The 19051-nt window shown below is 32.6% G+C and overlaps 1 protein-coding gene across 10 annotated transcripts in view; it reads right to left on the bottom strand.

The window, feature by feature from the left end:
• Window positions 1-19051, bottom strand: part of C2cd5 (C2 calcium dependent domain containing 5) — a 99320-nt gene that overhangs the window by 40495 nt on the left and 39774 nt on the right. For all 10 annotated transcript variants that reach the window (XM_026392309.2, XM_026392312.2, XM_026392314.2 and 7 more), the window contains 3 exons: window positions 7735-7849; window positions 4318-4413; window positions 81-272 (listed from right to left, as the gene is read on the bottom strand). In XM_026392309.2, coding sequence (XP_026248094.1) covers window positions 81-272; window positions 4318-4413; window positions 7735-7849 — 403 coding nt within the window. The remainder of the gene's footprint in view (window positions 1-80; window positions 273-4317; window positions 4414-7734; window positions 7850-19051) is intronic.

The following is a 19051-nucleotide window of genomic DNA, read 5'->3' as shown; positions in this document are numbered from 1 at the left end:
AGGTAGGAAACAATAAATATTTATAACTCCATGCCTGATAATTTTTTTAGGGAACACAAATACTGTATTTACAAACACACCTTGCTTGAATAAGACAACCTTTTCCAATAACTATTGCATCTATTGGGAGGTCTATAGTTGTAAAGAGAACATCAGGAACTTTTTGTTTCCTGCAACTATAGCAGTATGTGAGATGAGCTGGAAATGGCATATTCAGTTCATCATATGGTATATGGCAAAATCCACAGCCTGCAGGCAAATTTTCTTCAAGCCTATATAAATACATTAAGAAAAATGAAGAAAGAAAGAAAGAATTTTTCAGTTCTCAGCACACACACCAAAAATAAAAAGGCATTCTTGAAAACCTATAATTTTTTTTCAGAAACAAATATTACATACATAGTACTTCTATATAAACTATATAACTTCTACCACAGGAGTAAGAGTACCAATTTGACTGGTAAGAATTACAAATGACCATAAAATCAGATCTGTACATTGTTTCTATGAGTAGCTTTAAAATAGAAAACCATCTTGTACCAACTTTGATGACTCATCAGCTTACCATTGTTCCAAAGATACTATATAAAAACAGATGGATGGACAAAGGGTGACATTTTCCTACTAACCGACAAAAGTAAGCACAAAAAAAAATTTCTTAGGGAAAAAGAACATTTTACAATTAATTTACTTGTTAATTAAGTTGTTTTAAAAAAAAATACTTGTTTTTATTTGTAAATGCATTTATTTTATATTAATGTTTTTATGTAGTAGTTAATTCGAAAACATTGACATAAAAACAAATGCATTTACAAAGAAATGCAGGTAAGTTAAAAATAGGTATACTCGATAAGACTTCTAATTTCCAATGACCAAATTCTAACACTTCTGACAAACCAAATGCCAATGTCATAAATGACATACATATCATAAATAAGCCACAAGCAAACCATCTACTCCTCCCCATTCACTGTAAAATGCCTATTTGTGAATTCATTTTAAAATAATGATACATGTTTTCAGTCACTAAATTTGAGAAAATCAAGACAAGAACTGAAACAGAGTGAAGCTCCTCAGAGAACCCCAAACTTTCCAACAGCCATATCTTCTAGAGCTCTGGAAAGATGTGTCTAGATCTCTCTAACCTAAGGAAGCCTACTAGATTAAATATGGCAAGCAGACAGACAAATTTTAAAAGGGGAGAAGGAAAACTCACACTATATATACTAGAAGACAGGCAATCTATAGATTTCTTATATACATTTTTTCATTGAATTTTCATAATAACCCTCTAAATCACATTACATTACTCCTAGTTGTTATTATTCTACTGTAGAAACAGCATTTCATATGTTAGAAATATGAGGGAAGTCAAGACAAATCTGAGTGAACTGTATGACCTTGAATAAGTTACTTAACGTCTCAGAGCCTCCTCTATGAAAATGTTAACACCTACCTAGAAATGTTTGTGGGTGTTTTTGAAAATTAAGAAAACTATAGCTAAACGTATATCCCAAACTCAATGTAATACCTAGCAAACAGCAGCAAATACTAGTTCCTAACTATACTAATAATACTAATAATAACTAACATGCTAATAATAACTAATACTAGTTCTTCACTTGAAATTAACCCAGAAAATTAACTTGCTAAGTCACACTTAATACAAAGTAGCAGACCTCATATTTGAATTTCAGCGTGAACCCAAAGTCCATATTAGGAAGGGGTAAACCACAACAAGGTTTAACTAAACACTTCACACAAAATTGAACATAAGTGATACATCATTATAAGGGATAAGAATAAAAGCATGAAAATTTCCAAAAGCATTTGAAATTTGCCTTTTATTCTACATTCTTTGAAAAAAATTTTTTTTAGAAAGCACTGATAATTTTTTTTTAGTTGTTGATAGACCTTTATTTATTTATTTATATGTGGTGCTGAGAATCAAACTCAGCGAAAGCACTGATAATTTTATAACAGGAAAAAACATAAGCTTTTTTGTTCACAACTAGGGATGGCATCTATTGTCCTGGACTAGCATATTAGAAAATTTACTACACATACCTAAGCCACAAAACAGAAAAATCCAAAAATGGGAAAAATAATTTATTAAAATAGGCTTCCATCTACTTAAGAATTAAATCTAGCAGGGTGTGTATGTAACTCAGTGGTAGCTGAATGTAGTTTGCCTAGCATATTTGAGACCCTGGGTTCAATCCCCAGCATGAATCACACACAAATCTGGGCTGGGGCTTGGGCTCAGTGGTAGCACACTTGCCTGGCATGAATGAGGCACTGGGTTCGATTCTCAGTACCACATGTAAATAAATAAAATAAAGGTCTATCAACAATTAAAAAGAATATTTTAAAAAAAAAAAAGGAATTAAATCTACTGAAGTGTTAAGAACCATATTTCAGGAGTGAGAAAATTAACTGTCAAAGGCAGTTTTCTCAACAGAATATTATAATTGTTTAACACACTTTAAAATGGACCTATTTATAACTTTTGAGGTTCTGGAATACAGAATGGCCAACATCCACTTAAATATTGACAAAAGAAGAACTTACCAAGGTTCTCTTTTGACTAGAGCTAAAATATATTGGTAATATTCAGATTTGCCAATTTATACTAAATTTGACCAAATATAGAATTATTTTAATTTCCTTACTTAATTCATAACTAATATATTAATACTGGGGAAGAAAGCAAGCATGCACATTGTGTCATAAAGCATAATTAAAATAAATTTTATTCAGGTAGACTCTGATATCAAACCAATAGCTTATGTGCATGTATATGCTTAAAAAAACAATATGTTTATGTATACAATTGATGGTTTTGTCTGTTTATGAAAAACATTTTGATATTGACAGTAACAAAAGTTCAAAGGGACTAATTAAGTCAGTCACAAAGTTTATTTTACCTAATACTTTTACTTTCTGTTTTACAAATACTACAGCCACTTTCCATGAAGTTTTTATCTGTAATTTTATACAGTATAGTGATTTGATTATTTTTCTGAAATAAGAACTTTTTTTTTTTAATCTTATTTCATGGCCTCTATTTTGTTTTTGAAGTAGGCATAAGGGGGAAAGAAAGGCAAAGTCAAAATAATTTCTATATTATAACAAAGTCAAAAAATTCCTCAATTGGTAGTTGCTATGGTTTAGATATGTCCTATCCTCCAAAAGCTCATGTATGAGACAATGCAAGAATGCTCAGAGGTGAAACGATTAGATTTGAGAGTTGTAAACTAATCGGTGGATTACTCTACTGATATGGATTAACAGGGTAGTATCTGTAGGCAGGCAGGGTATGAAAGTAAGTCACTGGAGGCATGCCTTTGGGGTGTGGGGAGCCAACCTTATGGGTGACTGAGTTACACTCCCCAGCTGGGTGCTGAGGTGCTCAGTCACAGAGATGGGTGTGTCTTGCTACAGCCCCATGGGTGAAGCTATGCTCACCTGTTCCTTTGTAATATAACCCCTTGCCCTGTTTAGGATAGAATCTTCCATGGAAGTGCCTTGTGTGTGTCCCCTTCTCTTACTGTGCCCTTGGGTGTGGCCTACCCAGGTGTCAGTCAACCTGCTGACAGTGGACATCATGAAGATACTCAGCCCCCTGAAACCTGACCCCTTGCCTCATTTGAATAGCTTTTCCTCAATAAAAGGGGTCAGCGTGTGCTCTCGCTCTCTCTCTTTCTGCAGACCCTTAAGGTCAGAGGAGCCGTCACAGCGACCCCAAAGAAAAAGGTATTTGTGTCTCTTGTGTGGTTATTTCGTGCAGCCCAGTTAGCCCAGTTTAACTAGAGTGACCCCTGAGCCTTTTAGTCTCCAGAACAGAAACCCGGCACTGGGGTTTCGATTTTGTCCTTGATGAGTGCAGCTCTCTGTCTGCTTTCTGATATTCACATGTTCTATACTGCTTTCCTCTGCCACTCCCCTCCAATCCTGAGGTATGGACTCTGCCAACCATGGACTGAATCTCTGAAACCCTGAGCCAAAATAAACTTTTCCTCCTCTACACTGTTCTCATCAGGTGTACTGGTCACAGCAAAGCAAGAGTGGACTAAAACTATAGTCACACGTGTCACTTATCGTGACAGAAATATTGTGTGTAATACAGTGCTGAACCCCATACTTACCTGTTACCAAAGGTTAGTTAAACATCAGTAAAGTGCCACATCCCAATTTCTGTACTGTACCACTGTAAGTCACCCTAATAGACAACTACTCTGGTTCTGAGGGGAAAAAAAGGAGACAACCTCTCCCTTCTCTGCCATTACAGAAAATAAGGCAGGCTGCCATGACAACCTCTGTTCCAAACAGCCTTCCACGGTGCCATCCTGCAGAAATCGAGGGTTCAGAACAGCCGCTGTGCCAGATGCTGATAAAATACAGACCTCTTCACTGTAAAACAGGAAAAATACAAACAAGAGAATATTTTCAGGCAATATAACTTTGGAAAATGCTAAATACCAAAATTATTACAAGAGTGATAAATTCAAATTAGACTTTACTAAATATTGAATAATACCACAGGATTTACCTTCTAAATCTGGGATAAAAAATGGAAGTAACTTTATTAAAATGGAGAGGGCAAGAATTCTCTACAAATTAAAAATTGAAAAAAAAGGTGAAGCATAATATTAATAACAATAGCTACCTGGAAGATTTAAATGTTTCAAACTGTAAGCAGTAACATACAACATTGTTGGATCCAACAATAATCCACTACATTATATTAGAATACTTTCTTAATGCATATAAAGTTTTATTAAAACTATTCTAAAAGTATAACTATGTAAATATCTATATTGCTATAGCTTACTCTGAATCTGAACAATTATAAAGGTGCCTAAGATATTATTCAAAATATACTAAATGGAGCTTAATATAGATCAAAATATGATAGAAAATTGATTTTAAAATAATTTTTAAAATTCTTTATATATCGCCTGTTTTGAAAGCTAAAATAATAAAACAAATCAACATAACTACTGAAGGCTATCACCCAAAACAAATAAGACAAGTAGCAGCCCAGGTACAAAATGTAGAAACAAGGAGTAAATGGAACAGAAGCATAGAAATATACAAAAGAAACAGTCATGTGAAACATGAGTACAAGAATGCAAGGCATAAAAGGTACGAGGGCAATTTCAAAATGAATAACATGAGCTTGCAAAGGTTCTGAGTTAAGAGGTTCCAAAGCAGAGTGCACCTCAAAGAGTTTAATCTAGAACACTAAACAGGATGGGTTAGAACAGAAAAAAATAGTCAAGATAGTATATAAATACAAAGATTTTTTGTTTTAAGGTCTAGGGGGGAAAAAAGGGAATTTCTGGCAGATGAATTTGAACTTCTAAGTAAATTCACCGGACTGATATATAAAACAGACTCTTGCACCTGTGATCCCTCCTTAATTTAATGGCCTAATACTTAGACTCAGGCACCTGTGACCTATCTTCAGCCATGCCATACCCTTTGGCATTCTTCATTTGCTACATCTTTAGCTTTGAACATGCCCTGTGAATTTTCTCTTCATTTACATAATGCATATTCATCTCTCAAGATTAAGTTCAAGCAATAGTTACATCATTAACACTTTATTTCTATCCTCCTTTTGATTTTCAGCCCTCTGGGATCTTGAAGTGTACTGGTAAATCTCTAATCATAAAATGGATTATACATGTCACAATTCTCCAGGAGGAAATGTAAATCTGATGGTAAGAACTATTGTCTTTTAAAATCATATCACTTGATATCACTTGAACCTGAAAGCCTATGAAACTAAATCCATGAATGAGGTAAGACCATCTGTCAGAGAATACAGCAAAACAAGCATTACAAAGCTGGTAATTACCTAGAGTAGAATAGCTACCACAGGAATAGAGTAGTTCAAATGTATAATATATGGTCTGCTATAGAAAAGAAAAGGACCACCAAAGAGTAAATAGCATGGCCCCATAATACTCACATTTACCACATTTATTTTTCTCTAAAATAATGATAGCTAAAGAGCAGAGAATCTGGCATTAAGAATTATCCAAGAGGGCCCGGGTTTGTAGCTCAGGAGTAAAGTGCTTGCCTAGCAGGAATGAGACCCTGGGTTAGATTCTCAGCACCACATAAAAACAATAAAATAAAGGTTAAAGTCTTTTAAAAAAAAAAAAGAAAAAGAAAGAATGAGAGGAAAGAAAAAAAAAGAAAAAGAATTACCCAAGAATAGAAGGTGGAAAATAGGAAAGTAAAACAGCTTCTAGGTGACATATCATAAATTTTTCAAAAATTTTAGGGAACATTGCTAAACTCCTCTGAGAGCTTCAACTTATTCATTAAAATGGAGAAAACAAAACCTATCCAATAAAAGTCCTTCAGGGAGTAAATGAGAGTATTATACTGGCACATAGCAAGTATAAACACTATTTTACTACAGTTCATGACTTTGCAGACTCCTTACACTGAAATATTTTGAACTCTTGATCTTTTATAAATGAAAAGTGTCTTAAAAGTTTGTAAACTTATTCTACCTCCGTTTACTGACTGGCATGTAACTTTATTCTGCTAACAAATCATCCTTTGATGATTTAGCAGAATAAATTTTAATCATAAATTTTGAAGAGGCTGAAAGTAGGGTTCAAGGATGGCAAAACAGCAAGTCAACTCAGAACTGAGGAAAGAAAATGAGAAAATACCTAATACAGGTCAAAAGAAATGAGGTATAAATGAGTAAATGAGTTGGTGGAAAAATATTATTATCTGAGAGTAAAATTTTAGAATTTCAAATTTTTTTAATGGAATAGTTTTAAGAGGCAATAACCCAACCACTCAGAAGATTGAGGCAGGCGGATAGCAAGTTTGAGGCCAGCCTGGACAACTTATTTGAAACTCTATCTCAAAATAAAAAATTAAAAGGATTGGGGATGCGGCCCTGTGGTAGTGCCCCTGCGTTCTATCCCCAGCACTGGGGTAGGGGAGAGAGATAATGAGGTCTGAAATATGGTTGAAAGTCAAATGGCAATAAAGGACTCTGACATGAGAAGCTTCAACCCAGGCAACTAGAAAGAATATGTAATTGGAAAAAATAGAAGACAAGTAATAAAAAGCAGAAGAATGTCTGGAGGTAGGGCTGTGAACAGTAAAATGGCTCTGATTTTAAAGGAGTGCAAGCTGTTCAAATGAAAGAGAAAAAGGAGCTGAGAACTGAGGATATGGAAGCCCCTCCCTACCTTGGAAGAGTTAGAAAGGATGATTTGTTAGCAGAATAAAGTTATATTCCAGTTAGTAAATGGAGGTAGAATAAGTTTACAAACTTTTAAGACACTTGCTAATTCATTTATTAAAAAAAAAAAAAAAAAAGATCAAGAGTTCCAAATATTTCAGTGTAAGGAAAAAGTCTACAAACTCATGAAATGTAGTAAAATAGTGTTTATACTTGCTATATGCCAGTATAATACTCTCATTTACTCCCTGGAGGACTTTAATTGGACAGGTTTTGTTTTCTCCATTTTAATGAATAAATTGAAGCTCTCAGAGGAGTTGAGCAATGTTCCCTAAGCTTCACAGTGATTAAGTGGGAAAGATGGCACATTAAATGTGGCCCAAAGCACCCCAAGGCCCAAGCTCTTGACCCTCCTATTCTTTGCTTTACATCTGCATAAAGCTTTTTCTCCTTTCACATGACAAGCTAGATTCCAGTGTCTAAAAAGCCAAGTTGTCGTCATCATTTACCAGATGCTGGTTGACTCACTGTAGCCCACTACAGCATGACAGCCTAAGGCTTTAGCATGTGATTTTATTTCTTGTCTGATTTCTGCCCACCATGCGTCTCGAGTTTCCGGTTCATCTGAAAAATAAATTTTAAATCAGTTCACTACTCAACAGCACATTGTCTTTATGAATAAGCAATGTTGAAAATAAACATACTATTTGAGATAAAGAAGTACTGCTCTACAACATTTTTAAACTTAACATCTTTAAAATGCTACTTCTCAAAAAGCAAAAGATTTAACATTTTTAAATTGGTTGCTAGAAAACAAACCAGTCATCTGTTTGCTTTATTACTTTAAGGGACACCTATAGGCATGTATTTTATTAGATACAACTTAAAATGTAGATCTAGAGTTTCCAGATTCTAACCTTCACCAAGATAATACCCTATGTCTCACCTGTGTGGCTTATGTGTCACATCCATAAAGTTAATAAAAATTCTGATTTCATTTCTTTTTTTTTTTTTATAATCCACTATAGTCTAGGTTTTTTCAAATACAAAGACTTGTCAATGTTTAAAGAAAAAAAGTTGTGCTGGGTCTGTAGCTCAGTGGTAGAGTGCCCGCCTTGCACGTGTGAGGCACTAGGTTCCATCCTCAGCACCACATAAAAATACAGTTATTGTGTCCATCTACAACTAAAAAAATATTTTTTTAAAAAAAAGGGAGAGAGAGAGAGAGAAAGCTATATGCAGCCATCCTTCTACAGAGATGTGGGTGCTAGATCAAGTGACATGAAATAAGGGGAATGGTCAATAAAAAAAAGAAAGCAAATACATCTAAAAGATTATATATATATATTTGGCTAATATATAGAAGGACAAATTTCAGATTGAACATAATAAACTTTTATATGGCTCTTTACGTCTGAGGCTGTATGCTCAGTGGTAAAGTGCTTGCCTAGCATGTGGGAGGCCTGGGTTCAATTCCTGGCACTGAAAAAAAAAAAAAAGACAAGAAAAGCTTAGACTAGCAGAATTATATTTTATTGCCACAGGGAAGTCTAATATTGCTTGCAATAGAGCATTTTAAAAGTAATAGCTGTCACACATACTTCCTAATCACTTGCATTTAGCTGCAAACTATTGGTGAACAGCAGCTGCAAATTAGAGTTAAGTTTTTACCAGCAAAGATGTTAAAAACAGAACTCAACAGTCTATAATTAGCATATCCTGATTTGTTTCTTTTTGTGGCCTATTCCCATCTGGGAACAATTTGAAAACTTAATCAATTTTAAATAGGGTGCTAAGCTCTTATTGTAAAGTTTCCATAGAAAAAGAACTATTAAAACTGAAAACCAAACAATCCAACACCACTTTCTATTTTTAAATTGCAGTATATATCCATTTCAAAATAAGTAGAGTAAGTGGAATTATACTCACTATTAAAATAGTGAAGACAGCAAAGTAAAAAAGATTAGGAAGCTTGTTATAGGTCACATTCCTATGAAGTGATTGTTTCCTCCACAGGGAGGAGAGCAGCAAAAGGCAGAAATGAGGAGATAAAAGGCAGAACTAAAAATTATGCCAGCCAGTTCTTGAATTTAAGTTTTGGATCCAAGACAGAGCTACCCTAAAACTTTCTTTAAGAAGAAAATAAAGAATACAGACTTCAGGAAACTGAGGAAAGATCAAAGTACAAGATAAAATAAAGAAGGAAGAGAAATAGAAAAGACTACAATCTGTTAGCACTCAATACTATGAAATTAAGAAATGTGTGAAACAATTAGGAGGCCCTATTTTGCACAAATACTGCATGTCAAAGTTTTTCTTCACATTCGTAACTGAAATGTGTACATAAACAGCACAGATAGACTTTCAAGCTCAAACTTGCTTTTTCTTCTAAGACATACGTGCTTGTGTACCACTCTGAACATCCATTTAACATCCTTTCCTAAAAGAGAATCTTGTATAAGACAAACAATTACTCAAGTTGTTGTCCTCATCTATCAAATTATTTCTGATGCTGAGAAAACATATCACAAATAATAACAGAAATATAATTCAGTTTAGAAAATAACTGTTTTCCTAAAAGACTACATGAAATAAAAAGCCCAACTTCCTTAAACTCACTATTAGAATCTGCTACTTACTTTTTAAAGCACTTGGGAAGTTTAAAATATTATTTCCTAAAGCCAATAATTGTATACTATATTTTTTAAAAGAATAGATCTTCTTACAATAGGTTTGCCTACATCTATACCATAAGTAACATGCAGTAGCTTCTCTGGTTTAAAAACAAATTTTACAGGAAATAATCCACATTACTTTAAAAATTAATTTTAAAAATAGAGAAAGCTACTTATTATTGTAAGTTAAAAAAATATTTATTTAGAAATGGCCAACAATTTAAATGGAAAAATATGTAATAATTCCTATGAAATACGTGTAACCACATAGAATACAGAAGTTACCTTACATCAAACTTACCTTGGTATAACACATATAATAACCAGGTAATTAAACCAAACACCATGAAAGAGTAAGTGGTTGATTAAAAAAACAACAACAAAAAAGAAAAAACACGGAAAAGCTGAATGCAGCGCACGCAAGTGGAGCATTCATATTCTTCTGACAAATTCACAAGCAGCCTTTATTTTGACACATGAGCCACACAACTGCACATGGGAATGCCATTATTGTATTTAATAAAGTATTTACAAGTTTAATAAAAAGCTAGAGATTACACAGCATGGGAGCTAAGGAAGCAAATGGTATATGTCCATATCCAGATAATTTGTTAACTTTGGTTTTTGGCTAAAGCAAAAGCTCAAGGAACAAAGGGTTTGCAAAGCAGATTCAGCATACAGGAGCCAGGAACAGTGATATTTTGGCGCATGCTTGGATCAGGTGACAGTACAGACTGAAAACTATGGCAGCTCACTGAAATGGTTACAGAAAGTAATGGCCCTAGATTCTAGGTGAAAGCAAGGCAAGCATACAGTAGGGAGCACTTAATCACAAATTAGTAATTGTATTAACAATAATAATCTATAACAAGGAACCAAAGGATGAATTTTGTGTCTATTAAATTTAGGGGTTATTTAATTATAATAAAATTAAGATTAATCAATTTATTTAATATTGAAAAAAAAGTGAAATTGATCTTAAAGCCTTTATTACACTCAGGCCGGAGATAATCCAGAGAATCCTCAAGAGTAATTATGATTAAGACTAATTTATTAACAATGAGATTTGAGATATATCACAGTATTTAATTACTATAATAGAATTTTTAAATTTAAAAACTGCTAACTATATTTTTATAGGAAACACACTATTGAATCTGAATTGTTTTAATTCACCCTACAAAGTTAGAAAATTGAGAATCTACCATAGTAATATAAAGGCAAAACAGAGTTTGGCTCAAAAATTTATGGCAACTATACCTGCCACATATGAAACTGGATACAATTTGGTTATTTGAAGGATATACAGCTGAGATGTGAGCTCATCTTGAATAGACATTTCAAAGATATTTTAAAAAAATAATATATATACACATCTTCACTTTAAACACCATGCTCCTCCCAATAAACTATAGAATTGTTTATAAGATACCTTTTAAGAAAAATTAAAATTTAATTATTATATAAATTATATTTCACACTATTTTAAGTTTTTTTCTATGGATCTAAACTCTTCATAGATAATATCACAAATCTTTTAATATATCCTTTTAATTGCAGGATGAGCTGAGCTCTAAATCAGTATCTCCTTTATGTCTCTTTTAGGGATAATGTTAGCACATTCAGGCCAACATCAGAATTAATTCATTTATACTACTATTACTTTCTAGAGCCCGATCACAGCTTGATATCTTGCCATCTTTTTATTATTTTATATTATTTCTGAAGTGCAGATGAAACGGGTAAAGATTCTTAACAGTTTGTATCTCAGAAAGTAAAAAACTGGAAAACTCAACATAATGTGCCTTTATTAAACTCAATCCCTTTGAGATTTTAGGTTGGATCAAGTAAAGGTTTTAAATACAATGATAATCTATCTCATTAAGAATAGCATGAAAAGCTATATTCCCAAATACCTGAAAGTAATATTCCAATCAATAACCTTAAGAAAGATACATTTCTCCTAATGAAAGAGAAATAAGAGATTTTAGGTTCAAAGAGTTTATAACCTCAAACGAGGTGGGGATCAGTAATAGACTAAGAAAAGGAATCTCATTATGGAAGATGTCATGTGAAAATACAGAGCAATCAAGACCTAGTTAGATATTTGGGATGTTAGGATGGTAGCTGGCATATAACCCATGTTGGACTATACTGGAGTCTTTGTCACTTGTTTAAAAAAAAAAAAAATTCTGATATGTAATCTACTCAACTGTGGAATTTCACTGTTTCTATATATAGTGCAACTACGTATTCATTATTCAAAAATTACGGGTAATATAGAAAAGCTCATATATTATATCGGTATATTTATGCATTCTTGAACTCTACGTACTTCCTGAAAACTTTTTAAAATACTGACAATCAAAAGTTGTTCAACTACTTTAGATTTAGTTTTTACACATCTGCTCATAAGTACCTCTAACATAAAATAAAAAGAATAATTACTGAGATTATCAGATGAATTCAAGTTGCAAGAGAACCTACCACCCATCTCCATTTATCTAGCACACATGTGTGTGCATACACACACTCCACACACATACACACACAAACACACACCAGAAAATAGTATAAGAATTAGCCAAGACCAGGTGTGTGAAGAGGACATCTGCCTTGCAGTGTTCTTTCCCCAGAACCAAATACAGTGCTCCCTCACCTTGCAGGCACTCCACAAATATTCCCTAAATGAAAAGATTTTACTAAAAATTAAAAAACAAGAAAAAAAATTTAGATAAGCAGACTGACATACATATTCTATAAATATTGTTAAAATTAAACGTTTTGTGAAAATATTCATTTTTTTTTAGTTTTTAACTAAATTTTTGCTTCCAAAATATGATGAATTCTCTAAACAAATATTTCGATAGCTAATAAAAAAATTTTCTAATTTCAAACAACTATTATAAAATTTTACCTTATCACTAGTAAAAATTTATTGTGTAGTAAAATAAACTTAGGTATAATTGTCCTAATATGTCCTATGATTCGTCAAAAACATACTTTAAAATTATTTAAAATATTCTCCAAAACAAAAGTTATTTAGTTTTTCATAAAATCCAACTTGTTTTTACCAATTCAGGACTTAATACACCAATTCCAAAACAGTAAGTTTGGAAAGCATTTCAAATATATAATTTCGTTTTCAAGCCAGATTATATAACTATTATGTATTTCTCTCTTGCCACTTCCTGAAAAAACATCTCAGCTGACATACATCCCGTACAGAAAAAGAATATAGCATATTTTCCACAACTACACTGAAACCATCACTCATTAAAAATTTTATGTGTGACTATCCAGAAATAGTCTTTATCAAGAGATAAAGCAAAAAAGATCATGCCCATTTGAAAAACAATGGGCTGGGACTATTACTATTTACTCTACTTTTTATAGTTCAACTTTCCAATAAACTTGTGTTTCCAAGGACAGAGTCAATGGCTAACTGAAAGCTTATAATTAATTATAGGATAATCTATCTATCTCTCTCTCTCTCTCTCTCTCCCTCTCTCTCTCTCTCTCTCTTTCAGCTGAAAACTGACACTAGCTTGCTTCACTTGCCACATTCCACTCATTACCTGTCCTGCTGATTTTATATTCTCAATATTTCATTAATTTGTGTTTAAGAGTATAGGTTCTGAGGCCAGGGTGCTCAGGTTCACATTACAGTTCAAGTCACTTTCTAGCTGTCCATACTTTGAGAAAACTGCTCTGCTTCATTTTGATCATCAACAAAGTGGGATTAGTGTCTCCCTTAGAGATTCATTTTGAAAATTAAACAACCTGCTATTATAAAGCACTTAGAAGTGTGTCTGGCACATAGTAAATTCTCAATAAAGTTAGCTCTCCTTTAAGTCTCCTTTTCTGAATCACCTGTCTCCTTATCTCTAGTCTTATTGACTACAGCCAATGATCTAATGCAAATATAACCATGGATGCCTGTTTTGTTGTTGTTGCTGTTATTTTTCTTTGTGTGTGTGTGTGTTTGTTTTGAGGATTTGACCCAGGGCTCTCTACCACTGACCTACATTCCCAGTCTTTTTTGTTTTTATTTTAAGACAGGGTATCACTAAGTTGTCCAGGCTGGCCTTGAACTTGTAATCCTTCTACCTCAGCCTCCCAAGTCTCTAGAAGACCCTGTCTTATTACTGTGTACTCCTGTTCCTGGCATGTCACAAACAAAATCTGTAAATATGCCAGAAGTCAAGGCACCTGCCTATAATTCCAATGACCCCAAAGGTTAAGGTAGGGGGTTAGCAAGTTCAAGGCCAGCTTTGGCAACTCAGTGAGGCCATTTCAAATTAAAAACTAAAAAAGGCTGAGGTTGTAGCTGTGTGGTAGAACACCTCTGGATTCAATCCTTAGTACTGCCAAAAAAGAAAGAAAGAAAGAAAAGAAAAAGAATTTTAAATACAGTATATTCCTTCCTAACAGCATGATTTACCATTCCTTTCTCAAAACATAAGAACCACCAGGTGTGGTTGGCATGCCTGCAATCCCAGTGACTTGGGAGGCTGAAACAGGAGGATTGCAAGTTCAAGGCCAGCCTCAGAGACTTAGTGAGACCCCATCTGAAAATTAAAAATAAAAAGAGCTGGGGATGTGGCTCAGTGGTTAAGCATCCTGGTTCAATCCCCAGTACCAAAATAAATAAATAAATAGATAGATAGATAGATAGATAGATAGATAAATAAATAAATAAAAGAAGGGGTCAATTCTTTCCTGCTCTATAAACATATTTTCTTTTACTGTAGTTAACACAAACTTAAGATAGCAAAGCAGGAAAAAAGCAGACAGGGGAATAAGCTAAACTACAGAAGATATTTTTAACTCAGTGGCAAACGACTTAGTTAAGGATGATGTAACTACGTAAACAACATCAAAGGAATACTGGCTGAGATACCGTTTTTTGCAAAATGCTGGAAGTTTTATAACCACATACAACGTATATATTTTTTCCCTTCTGGTACTGGGGACTGAATTCAGGGGCACTTTAACACTGACCTACACCCAGCCCTTTTCATTTTTGATTTTGAGATGGGTCTTGCTAAGTTGCATAGGGCCTCACTAAATTGCTAAGGCTGGCCTCAAACTTAGAATCCTCCTGCCTCAGCCTCCTGAGCTGAGGCAAGCACAACCATGCCTGGCACAAAGTATGTATTAACTGAATATGCTGCCTGCGATATAAATCTATGAGAGTCTCCTATATATCTTTCCAATCTGAATTCAAGAATTGCCACCTCTGTAAGCCCCCTGACACCCAGTTAATCATGTCTTCTTCATCTAGTATAATACCATACTACACAATATATCATTTAATGATTTTATATCTCCCAAGAATATGAGTTTTGTGAAAGCAGGGGGATTGGCAACCTTTGCCTTCTAGTATCTAGCAAATTATATGGCATAAAATAATCATGTGTCACTCAAAAATAGGGATATATATGTTTTGAGAAATGCCTTGATGGATTTTTATCATTGTACAAACATCACTACATGTACTTACACAACTAAGCTACATCATCAATTGGGCAATAATATATTTATGGACCACCATCATATACGGCCAAAAATTTATTATGCAGTGCATGACTATATGTGCTTATGTGACATATCTACCATATTTATGAAACAGTATTGTGTGGCATAACATGCTTTCCTATATATTTCTACATTTTAATGTTTCTAAAATGAGAATATCTAATAATTAATAAGTATACTTAATGTAATATAATTTCTTTTTCCTTTCTCTTGGAAGGCTACAATGTATCACATGATACATGATGTCAGAGAATCCTGGAAATTCAGTATGAAGGAACAATTCTAGAAATAACAAAAACAATACTAACAATTACTAACAAGTTCAATTTTGATTTTCTATTGTAATATAAAATAGCAACAGCTAAACAGTCCCAAATTACATAGGATACATAAGTGATTTGAATATATATTTACCAAAAACATCATATTTTCTTCAGAATTATCAAGTGCTTTTTCCTGAACTAATATCAAAACCAACCTTATTTATGAAGATGTACCAGCTATTACAGGCAAATCCTAATGCCTCATCAATGAGATGAGAACAATTAACTGAAAATATCACTGGTATGTTCTTTTAACATTCATTAATATATCTATATTTTTCTTCATATATTTCTCACCTGGCATTATTTTAAATGATGGCAAGATATATTCCTTCCTCAACCATGTTTCTCTTTATCAAACTCTGTAATTCTGCTTACATGAAATAATGTCCCCATGTCTATAAGATTTAATTTTGCCTTTCCCACTTTCTAAGACTGTTCTATCATCTGACCAACATATATCTCACCCTGAACACCTTTGACCTTCCTTAAACTATTAAAGATCAATGCACTAAATGTATTTTTTAAACACAACCTTGTTCTCTACCCACTGTATTAAACTGACCATATTTTTAAAATGTATAGCTTCTATGAAATAAATCCAACAAGATATTCCTAAGTTTCTCATTAAAAGTTAATTATAGAATACTACACTAAAAATGGTAATTTCAATTAAAATCAATGACAGCATGATGGTAAAAACATGAATAGAAAATAGAGGTAATTTCCCTAAAGATTTACCAATTGACAGCAGTCTACTTACTGTAAAGGTTGGACCTAATCAGATTGTTTAGCAGATTGAATTTTGATAAATCTACATGATGAATATGACTTGCTTCAGAGTCAAACATGCATTACTTACATTAGAGTTTATCTCTTGGACTCCTACAAACACAAAAGGTTTATAATATTGAAAAGATTATGGGATATTATCTAAAATACTGAGCCCTTTGGTGTTTTTGATTTTCTGTAAGATATACTTTTGGACCCAAAGAACTGAAATTTTTCTTTAGGCAAAATATCAGCTTTGATACAGAATTAAAATAGTTCTATAATTAAATTTAATTCTAAGATAGTAATATAAAGTTTAGATGTTTATATTAGTGAGAGAATATGCTTTTTTCAAAAAGAATTGACTGGTTCTGACTCTAAACCACATCATCAGCTGTAAAGTTCTCTTAGTTTGATTTCTTGAAAAGCTATAAACTATATCAATATTTAAATGGCTCAAAAAGAAAAATTATTTTCTCATATGGAAGGAGAAGGAGGAAAGGTTATAGAAGCTGTTAATCTCCAAAGAAATCTGCTCTTGAATTGCCAAATTTTGGAACAGTTCTAGAATTATAAATAAAAATGCTAACAATTACATTTTTTAGAACTTTAGAAAACACTAAGTATATTCGACTCATATCTAAATATGCAGTTTAAGTCTACTTTTTAAAAGATTTATCAAATTAGTCATATATAGTTATTACTTAACAAATATTTGCTTAATCATAAAATTAATGCCTGCATAATCTCCCTGATATGAAAATTGTCCAAAATATATAATTTAATTCTCATTTGAAAGTTAGTCACAAAAGAAATTAATTCATTTTAGTTAACACATTTTTATATCTGCATTTCCATGGAAATTACAAGTTATTACATATGTATTGCAGAATGTTTCTTTGAAACTGAATTGATATTAAACCTATTTAATCTAGAACACTTCTAAAAACTTCACTGAGCTGCCATAATTTTTGTCAGCATATGTAGTACTGAATGACCATTAAAATACCTGAATTGAAACTATTCCAGTCTAGTAGTTTGTAAGATCTTGTGTTACCCATAATTCCGACAAAGGCTGAGTTCAAAACAGCAAATTAGTAGATCAGTTTTAGGTGGAGAATAGTAGGATAAAACAAAAAAAAAACTATAAACAAAAACACAATTGACAATACCACTTGACAGGAACTGGAAAGACAGACAGCAGAGTTAATAAGAAGTAGAAATAGAAAGGAAAGAAGAAGCATGATATAGTAAACTAACATTAACTAGTCTAATTGTTTAAGTTAATTACCTTGATTTTTTTTAAACCACCCCATTCTTCACCTTTATGCTCCTGTTTACTTAATAGTTAGCAAAGGAGAAAGTTCAAAAACAGAAAATCGCCAAAATAATAATCCAAAAGGTTTGGTAGGTGGTAGTGCTTCTAAAATATTATTTTTTTCCTTGTATACTGAGAATGAAATAAAAATTTCCAATATTCACTAGTCAAAAAATAGCTAAAAGATTAACTTGAGGGTGAAAACAGTATTTTCAACATTGACACATGTATATCACTACCCAAGTTTCTATTAGCAGAATGGCTCAGTGGTACAAAATTACTCATCGTCATTATAGTAGATGCTAATCCAGAGTTTAATTTTCTCAACAAATTAAGATTTTTTCATAAAAAAATATTTAAGCAGTTTAGAGATTAACAAATGATCTTAAGTAAATGTTCCTTTTTAGTGTATAATACATACATAAAACAATCCAATGAATGATATTTTAAATCAAAGTAAGATACTATTGAAATCATTCGAATATATAATTGACATGTATTTAACTAAAAGAAAAAAAATGAAAATGTAACTCATACACCATTGAAAGCATTTATATGTATATGCCCATAGTCTTTTGGGAATAGTCCATTAATAACTGAAGAATTTCTATACCTGAACTGAAAAACTATTCTGAAAGTGGGGAGAAAGGAGGAAACTGGTGACTGCTAATTACGACACAAAAAACATTCTGTAACAGGATTCTCATATTCTTCACTGGACCTAGATTCTTACAGTTATAACAAAGCTATAATAAATTGCCAGGTATGATAACTCCCCCCAAAAAAACAGTCTTTTGTTTAAAAAAAAATGACATTTAAAACACACCTCTACATGTAAGTTTATTTAAGTAACCTTTGTTCTCCCAGATTCTACCATTTATTCAGAGTACATGGAAGCAACAAAATAAAATATAAAAATGTTTTCATTTTAGAAGATATTACCAATGATTGAAAATAACCTTGAAGCTGTTTTTGGAATCTCATTAGTAGATACCATCTACTAAAATATTGGAGTCAAAAGTCCATAGAAATTTAGGTGACTAGCATTGTGTCACCCAATTAATGTCACGTACCTTAACTAGTATTTCCTTAAACTTTCCAAAAAATTCAAAGTCCTAAACACAAAGATATAGAATATCTTAATACCCAATATCTTAATACCATAAAGTGGCATTAGTCTTAATTTTTCTCTAAGAAA

This window comes from Urocitellus parryii, chromosome 5 (assembly GCF_045843805.1).
Source record: "Urocitellus parryii isolate mUroPar1 chromosome 5, mUroPar1.hap1, whole genome shotgun sequence".
In the NCBI taxonomy this organism is placed as follows: domain Eukaryota; kingdom Metazoa; phylum Chordata; class Mammalia; order Rodentia; family Sciuridae; genus Urocitellus; species Urocitellus parryii.
Note: the sequence above shows the minus strand (reverse complement) of the source record. Positions and strands in the feature narration are given on the sequence as shown.